This window comes from Oncorhynchus masou, chromosome 13, assembly GCF_036934945.1.
Source record: "Oncorhynchus masou masou isolate Uvic2021 chromosome 13, UVic_Omas_1.1, whole genome shotgun sequence".
Taxonomy (NCBI): Eukaryota; Metazoa; Chordata; class Actinopteri; order Salmoniformes; family Salmonidae; genus Oncorhynchus; species Oncorhynchus masou.
This window is the reverse complement of record NC_088224.1, coordinates 29,978,676-29,987,986: the sequence shown is the minus strand read 5'-3', so window position 1 is coordinate 29,987,986 and position 9,311 is coordinate 29,978,676. Positions and strand designations below refer to the sequence as shown.

The 9,311-nt window shown below is 42.2% G+C and overlaps 1 protein-coding gene across 1 annotated transcript; it reads left to right on the top strand.

The window, feature by feature from the left end:
* The first annotated feature begins 214 nt into the window (after nucleotides 1-214).
* On the top strand, nucleotides 215-3,677 carry LOC135551395 (T-box transcription factor T-A). The gene is made up of 8 exons (XM_064982613.1): nucleotides 215-399; nucleotides 1,264-1,528; nucleotides 1,870-2,004; nucleotides 2,107-2,168; nucleotides 2,266-2,327; nucleotides 2,593-2,766; nucleotides 2,991-3,114; nucleotides 3,413-3,677. The coding sequence occupies exons 1-8, from the start codon at nucleotides 215-217 to the stop codon at nucleotides 3,675-3,677; spliced, it is 1,272 nt and encodes a 423-aa protein (XP_064838685.1).
* The last annotated feature ends 5,634 nt before the right edge of the window (nucleotides 3,678-9,311 follow it).

Sequence of the window (9,311 nt, the reverse complement as noted above, 5' to 3'; positions counted from 1 at the left end):
CGCTCGAAACACGACCATTAGGCCATCGGGGTGTGGTCTCGAACGCAACGCCACACCCCTATCCCCATGTGGTCCCAGGGGGCCTTATATGATCAGGCCTTGGGCTCTCAAGCCAGTAGTACTTAACTCACTGTCAAAACGAATCTAGAAACAGTGAATCCTATTCTAACGGTATATTTCGCGGAACACCACACGAACTCATCCTATAGGAAATATGACTTCTTCAAACTCCGACCAGCGGCTGGACCACCTTCTGAGCGTGGTGGAGAGCGAGTTTCAGAAGGGGAGCGAGAAAGGAGACGCATCGGAGAGGGATATTAAACTGGGACTAGAAGACGCAGAATTATGGACCAAGTTTAAAGAACTAACCAACGAAATGATCGTCACCAAGACTGGCAGGTAGACTATGTTTTTTTGTTGTTGTTGCTGTTAGCAACGGATCCAAATGAGGCCTTCGAGGCCTATTGGTCTGCCTCATTAAAAGCCAAGTTTATCTGGATAGATCTTAGAGCGCATTTATGCATGACTTCGATCTCAAGGCCATCAGACTGTTAAATAGCCATCACCAGCCGGCTTCCACCCGGTTACGCCACCCTGCACATTAGAGGCTGCTGCCCTATAGACTTAGAATCAGTGGCCACTTTAAATGTGTACATACTGCTTTACTCATCTCATCTCATAAATATATATATATATATATACTATTTTACTGTATGTGTCAGTGCCACTCCGACATTCTTCGATCTAATATTTATATTTTTCTTAATTCCATTATTTTACTTTTAGAATGATGTCTATTGCTGTGAATTGTTACATACTACTGCACTGTTGGAGCTTGGAACGCAATCATTTCGCTACACCCACAATAACATCTGCTAAATATGTGTATGTGACCAATCAAATTTGATTTGACTTTACGAAGCTAAATGTATCTGATGCGCCCAGGTTAGATATGCAACAGACATGCTCAGCATTTCAGAATAGGCTGGATGACAGGGTGTTGGCCCGGCTAGGCACTATCTATGTTTCACTGTGGCAACTTAATAAATACCATGTCAAGAATTAGGCCTAATGCGCAACGCCCGTCAAATCGTATAAACCGATTTGTAGGATAAAGTGCCCCGATGTGGCACCCTTTTTAATGCAAACAAATATACCGCCAAATAATTCAATTATATAGATCAACGGCTGAGCCAACATAACATAATGTTTAGGCTTGCTTAGGCAATATGTTTATTTTAACAACTTTATTTGAACCTACAGGCGGATGTTTCCAGTGCTCAGAGCGAATGTGAGCGGCTTGGACCCCAACGCCATGTACTCTGTCTTATTGGACTTCGTGGCTGCAGACAACAACCGGTGGAAGTACGTGAATGGCGAGTGGGTTCCCGGTGGCAAGCCCGAGCCACAGAGCCCTAGCTGCGTCTACATCCACCCAGACTCGCCTAACTTCGGAGCACACTGGATGAAAGCGCCTGTCTCATTCAGCAAAGTCAAACTGTCCAATAAACTCAACGGGGGAGGACAGGTAAGGCCCCGATTGTTTTTCTCGTCTTCTTTGTTTGTATTTGCAGTATGTATATTTATTACTATGTAAGTACATTTAAAGACAACTTGGTAGGCTAGTCCAAATTGCCCTGCTCTCAGAGCTAATGATGCTCTACCCTGCTGTGCTGAATTACAAAGTTAAGCCTTTTCTGGGGAACAACAGTGTTCATTTCATGGTAAATCAACTTCACTATTATCTTTTATTGTACATCTGTAGGACTAAATTGATCTGCTATCTGATACATTTTTTGTGTTTTGGATCTTTGCTTTTGATCGTAGTTTATTGTGAAATTATTCAAATAATGTATAATTTCTCTCTAGATCATGCTGAACTCTCTGCACAAGTATGAGCCCAGGATACACATTGTGAAGGTTGGAGGGCTCCAGAAGATGATCAGCAGCCAGTCTTTCCCCGAGACTCAGTTCATCGCTGTCACTGCTTACCAGAACGAAGAGGTCAGTTGGCCTGAATAACACAGTCACAGAGACATTTTATTGTGTCCAGCTTACAATGAAGGAAGAAACTAATAGGAGCTGTCATATTTATGTACCTTCTAGATAACTGCGTTGAAGATCAAACACAATCCATTCGCTAAAGCTTTCCTTGACGCCAAAGAGAGGTAAGAGGAAGAGACTGATATTGTGTCAGAAAGATGCTTCTAAATGTATTTATTTGATTTTGTGTGCCAATTCTGATGTTATTGTTTTCAATTTTAGGAGCGACCATAAAGACATTCCAGACCATGGTGGAGACAGTCAACAGTCTGGTTATTCCCAACGTACGTCTTCCCTTCAGTCTCACTACATCAACCACATTAGAAAAGCTCTTTCTAGACCTCTCCATTTCAGTTCCAACAATCAAACCAAGTCATTATATTTGACATCATTTTCAAACGCACTTTTCTTAAACATTCAGAAAAGAATGATCCTCATATATCTATATTTTCAAAGCCTTCCATGTCCCCAATGAAACTATACATAGAGAACAGTATGAAAAAAGGAAGCATAGGGATATAACCATTTTGTCTGCTCTCTTCCTTTCAGTTGGTGGTTGGTTCCTACCTGGTAACGGCCCTATGTGCTCCAGCAGCAGCCCCCCTCCGTTCAGCGGGGCCCCTGGCCCCTCCTCAGGGTCTTATTGTGAGAGGTACTCCAGCCTGAGGGGCCACAGGGCAGCCCCCTACCCCAGCCACTACCCACACCGCTCCTCCAGCTCAAGTAAGAACTTCCTCTGCCCAACCCAGCGGTCTGTGAATGCATTGTCTACTGTTTGTTCTAGTCACTAGTCAGACTCGTAGGTGTAGACGACAGCATGGACATTTCAAGATGTTGGTTCATAAAATATGTTTGAGAAATCACCCCTAGAGGAAATGCATTGTTTTGTTCAGAGAAATGTTTACTATACTGTTTTTAATCATTTGTCTATGTACTTTATTGTTTAGACAACTACATGGACAACTCGTCGGGAGTCCTGCCCACCCATGACAGCTGGTCAGCCCTTCAGATCCCTAACTCCTCTGGGATGGGAACCCTGGCCCATACTACCAACTCCACATCTAACTCCAGGTATGGCAACATAGTTCATCATCTATATATTTCTGATACCACTGTTTATATTCCAGAACTTTCCTGACTACATGACTTGATCAGGAAACACTTTGGGCCCTGGGCTTAGACTTTTACTAGGCCCAGATTTCTTCCTGGTTAGGTCACACGGCCAGAAAAAAACTCCTAATCAAACCCCTTTTGCTCTCTCTCTGTCTCTGTCTCTCCCTCTCTCTCTCTCTCTCTCTGTTTCCTTGTCTCTCTCTCTCTCTCTCTTTCTCTCTCTCTCTCTCTCTCTCTCTCTCTCTCTTCTCTACAGCCAGTATCCTAGCCTGTGGTCTGTTGCCGGGACAACCCTAACTCCTTCTGGCTCCTCCTCTGGTTCCATTGCTGGCGGTCTGACCAGCCAGTTCCTGCGAGGCTCCTCCTACACTGGCCTGACCTCCTCTCTGCCCGTTTCCTCACCATCCTCCATGTACGACCCCAGCCTTAGTGAGGTGGGTGTAGGCGTGGGCGAGGCCCAGTTCGAAAGCTCCATCGCCAGGCTCACCGCCTCCTGGGCACCTGTGGCTCAGAGCTACTGAGCACAATGCATCTTCCATCAGACATTGACTCTCCTCAAGCACCATCCTGCTCCATATCACCTCCCTCTCCTCTCTACTGCCTGACGATCACCTAGGAAACCTTTGGGTTGATGCATTACATGTGGACAGCAACACCTGTGAAAGGCAGAGAGTCAGCTCAGAAGAAGATCTATCTGAAGCAGAGAGATGTAGGGTCCTCTCAGGCCTTGTGTTTTACCAACATGAAATGGTTGGTTTCTCCATTCCAAAGACCCTAGGTTTTCTAAACCAAAGTCCATAGGTTGCCATTCTTAAGTTACACACTTGCTGTCTTAGTGGAAGAGGCATGTGTTTTTCCATTGGGAGTTTCCTTCACTCTGTCCAAGGTGCAATTACAAGCCAAAGACAATCTGACAATACTTCCTCCACAATCGTTCTAGTTGCTGGTGTGTTACTGTAGTCGTGTCCTTCAGTACAGACACAGGACTCAAAGACAATCGTACACTGGCGTAAGACGATCAGGATCACTAGCTACCCAAAGCTAAGTTTATGAAGTAACCCCATCAACTTTACTAAAGGGGCCAATCCTTACAGTGGCTTGGCAAAAGTATTCACCACCTTGGCATTTTTCCTATTTTGTTGCCTTACATCCTGGAATTGAAATTGATTTTATGGTGGGTTGTATCATTTGATTCACACAACATGCCAACCACTTTGAAGATGCAATTTTATTTATGTATTGTGAAACAAACAAGAAATAAGACAAAAAAACCAGAAAACTTGAGCGTGCATAACTATTCACCCCCCCAAAGTCAATACTTTGTAGAGCCAGCTTTTGCAGCAATTACAGCTGCAAGTCTCTTGGGGTATGTCTCTATAAGCTTGGCACATCTAGTCACTGGGATTTTTGTCCATTCTTCAAGGCAAAACTGCTCCAGCTCCTTCAAGTTGAATGGGTTCCCGCTGGTGTACAGCAATCTTTAAGTCATACCACAGATTCTCAATTGGCCATTCCAAGACATTTAAATGTTTCCCCTTAAAACAAACAAGTGTTGCTTTAGCAGTATGCTTAGGGTCATTGTCTTGCTGGAAGGTGAACCTCGTCCCAGTCTCTAATCTCTGGAAGACTTCTGACCAGTTTCCCAGTCCCTGCTGATGAAAAACATCCCAAAAGCATGATGCTGCCACCACCATGCTTCACTGTGGGGATGGTATTCTCGGGGTGATGAGAGGTGTTGGGTTTGCGCCAGCCATAGCGTTTCCTTGATGGCCAAAAAGCAAAATTCTAGTCTCATCTGACCAGAGTAGCTTCATCCACAGGTTTGGGGAGTTTCCCACATGTCTTTTGGCGAACACCAAACATGTTTGCTTATTTTATTCTTTAAGCAATGGCTTTTTTTCTGGCCACTTTTCTCGTAAAGCCCAGCTATGTGGATTGAACAGCTTAAAGTGGTCCTATGGACAGATACTGTGGAGCTTTGCAGATACTTCAGGGCTATCTTTGGTCTCTTTGTTGCCTCTCTGATTTTTGCCTCCTTGCCTGGTCCGTGAATTTTGGTGGGCGGCCCTCTCTTGGCAGGTTTGTTGTGGTGCCATATTCTTTCAATTTTTTAAATCTGGATTTAATGGTGCTCCGTGGGATGTTCAAAGTTTCAGATATTTTTTTAGAACTGAATGAAATCCAAATAAAAATCTTATTTAAATTACAGGTTGCCAGAAAACAAGAAAAACGCCAAGGGGGATGAATACTTTTGCAAGGCACTGTATGTTTGACTGTTTATTGTTACAATTAGTGTTATTATTATGATACAGATAAATAAAATGAAATAATATTGGTGATCTAACATTAAAAAATGTATATGTGTGTATATATAATATACTCAACAAAAATATAAATGCAACATGCAACAATTTCAACGATTTTACTGAGTCACATTTCATCGGAGGAAATCAGTCAATGGAAATCAATTCAATAGGCCATAATCTATGGATTTCACATGACTTGGCAGGGGCGCCAATCAGAATGAGTTTTTCTCCACAAAAGGGCTTTAATACAGATAGAAATACTCCTCAGTTTCATCAGCTGTCCAGGTGGCTGGTCTCAGACGATCCTGCAGGTGAAGAAGCCGGAAGTGGAGGCCCTGGACTGGCGTGGTTCCTTGTAGTCTGTGTTTGTGAGGCCGGTTGGACGTACTGCCAAATTCTCTAAAACGACATTGGAGGCGGCTTATGGTAGATATGTGAACATTCAATTCTTTGGCCACAGCTCTGGTGGAGAATCCTGCAGTCAGCATGCCAATTGCCCGCTCCATCAAGACATCTGTGGCGATGTGTTGTTTGACAAAACTGCACATTTTAGAGTGGCCTTTAATTGTCCCCAGCACAGGGTGCACCTGTGTAATGATGCTGTTTAATCAGCTTATTGATATGCAACACCTGTCAGGTGGAAGGATTATCCTTGTGCACAACATTTGACAGAAATCATATTTTTGTGCGTATGGAACATTTCTGGGATCTTTAAATAGAGCTCATGAAACATGGGACCAACACTTTACATATTGCGTTCATATTTTTGTTAAGTATAAATTAACATACATTTTCATTCTTAGCCATTTACATGTAACTGTTTTGGATCCAGTGTCAGTGTGTTGCTTTTCGTGGCCTGAAGGAAAATGCGAAAAGAAAGAAAGTTCCCTGTATCCTCCCACAGCAGCCAAGGAGAAAGAACAGATATCTCTCCTCCTTCGCTCTGTGTACATTCCCTCCTTGCCAATCACATGTACATATCTATTCTATTTGTATTTGTTGGACTCATTCAGTTTGTTTATTTATGTAATTTTAATAATAAATTAAAAGTTCCTTTGTTTTCTCAAATATGACTTCAGTGTGCCAATTACAGTCGCATTCAGTGTCTATGAAATGAACCACTACCGTAGCTACCTCTTACCCACCACATTCCTGTCTACAATCAGAAAATGTACATTTCCTAAAAGGTGAATAGGGACTGAACCTATACATTTCAGCCCATGTCATATTTAAGTTTAGAATATAAAACTGCAAGCCAAAGCTTGAGACCCATGTCGGCATTGAAAGCATAACAAATATTTTGCTGGACTAATGACAATACATAACCTACTTCAACTGGTATTCATCGACACAAATATGTCTTGTATTATATCCGATATCATCACAACTCGCACACAGTCCACACAAACAAACTTGAAGCAGGCCAATTTTTCATAAAGAGCCAAATTGTGAGGAAATTACTGTTGAAAATAAGGTCCTATGGTTATCACACATAACCAACACATGACCTATCACACATTGCCTACACTGATGTCGTGGTCTCCGTCACCCAAATTCAATCATCTTTTGTGGCTGCTGTATGCAGTGTTGTATAAATACCAGTACCAACACAGCTATGCTAAGTGAATTGTGTAATTGATATGACAGGTAGAGATGGAACGGTACAGGTTGAGGAATCCTTCTGAAGGGTTTACATCGCTGACACATCTTTGTCACAATCTTCATGAAGGTGTGGCACACGGCTAACACGTCTACAATCCCTGTCTGTCATTAAACCCCAAAAGTATATCAACCCAAAATGCCGTACGCCAACATGCCAGATCGCCATTCCACCAGAGAGAGAATTAAAATGGAAAGCGATAACACTCCAACGTTTTCTTCACAACTTTGAATGTCCCTTTTTAAGGTTGTTTTGCTTTATGTGTCCCTGAAATGACTCATCCTCTAATCAGTTTTGTATTGTAGCAAACAGCAAACAGGGAAGTGAACCTGGGTCCCTGGCATGAAAGTCAAAAACCCTATGCATTACACCAATGAAGTGTCAAAGAAGTAGCAACTCTTCTTGGTGTCTGGCAAAATTAAGGCAGTTGTACAATTTTAAGAACATTACAATTCATTCATTACAGAATTCACAACACACTAAGTGGGTGCCCTCAGGCCCATACTCCACTACCACATATCTACAATGCAAAATCCATATGTAAGTGTGTGTATAGTGCGTATGGAATTTTAACGTGTTTCATATAGCGAGGATCACTATAGTACCATGAATACCCATCATAGGTATACCCATACATCTTCATCATAGGTATACCCATACACTTTCATCATAGGTATACCCATACACTTTCATCATAGGTATACCCATACACTTTCATCATAGGTATACCCATACATCTTCATCATAGGTATACCCATACACTTTCATCATAGGTATACCCATACACTTTCATCATAGGTATACCCACACACTTTCATCATAGGTATACCCATACATCTTCATCATAGGTATACCCATACATCTTCATCATAGGTATACCCGTACACTTTCATCATAGGTATACCCATACACTTTCATCATAGGTATACCCATACACTTTCATCATAGGTATACCCATACACTTTCATCATAGGTATACCCATACACTTTCATCATAGGTATACCCATACATCTTCATCATAGGTATACCCGTACACTTTCATCATAGGTATACCCATACACTTTCATCATAGGTATACCCATACACTTTCATCATAGGTATACCCATACACTTTCATCATAGGTATACCCATACACTTTCATCATAGGTATACCCATACACTTTCATCATAGGTATACCCATACACTTTCATCATAGGTATACCCATACATCTTCATCATAGGTATACCCATACACTTTCATCATAGGTATACCCATACACTTTCATCATAGGTATACCCATACACTTTCATCATAGGTATACCCATACATCTTCATCATAGGTATACCCGTACACTTTCATCATAGGTATACCCATACACTTTCATCATAGGTATACCCATACACTTTCATCATAGGTATACCCATACACTTTCATCATAGGTATACCCATACACTTTCATCATAGGTATACCCATACACTTTCATCATAGGTATACCCATACACTTTCATCATAGGTATACCCGTACACTTTCATCATAGATATACCCATACATCTTCATCATAGGTATACCCGTACACTTTCATCATAGGTATACCCATACATCTTCATCATAGGTATACCTCTACACTTTCATCACAGGTATACCCATACACTTTCATCATAGGTATACCTGTACACTTTCATCATAGGTATACCCATACATTTTCATCATAGGTATTCCAATACATTTTCATCAAAGGTATACCCATACACTTTCATCATAGGTCTACCCATACATCTTCATCATAGGTATACCCATACCCATACACCTTCAACTCTTCTATTCCATCTTCGTCATGATAGGCATCAGGTCAGGTTGAGATGTACTGAAGAATGACGTCACCATTCTCTCTCTGTGTTCTTTCTCTGACAGGCTCAGGGAGCAGAGCCGGGTACCTGTCCCAAGACTGGAAGGTGATGGAGGGTTCCACACCAGGGTGTAAATGAAGGCTGCAGGGTTACAGAGCCACTGGAAAACAGTAATGAAGCAGCAATGTGACATCCAACTGGCAGGGCCGGGTTAGGGTCAGACTGCAGCAGGCCGGAGAACAGCAGGCCTGTGCGCAGGAGCAAGGAGCAAAGGTTCCCCCAGTCAGAATAACTCCATATCTTCATTTTACAACTTCAAACTCCATACCTCTGTCCACTTTATTGGAGCTTCAAGG

What these genes read in the sequence shown, in the direction of transcription:
- LOC135551395 (XM_064982613.1), top strand. Translation starts at nt 215, where the DNA reads ATGACTTCTTCAAACTCCGACCAGCGGCTGGACCACCTTCTGAGCGTG. An exon ending in ATCGTCACCAAGACTGGCAG is followed by an intron (nt 400 to 1,263) that starts GTAGACTATGTT and finishes TTGAACCTACAG; the next exon opens with GCGGATGTTTCCAGTGCTCA. An exon ending in AACTCCACATCTAACTCCAG is followed by an intron (nt 3,115 to 3,412) that starts GTATGGCAACAT and finishes TCTTCTCTACAG; the next exon opens with CCAGTATCCTAGCCTGTGGT.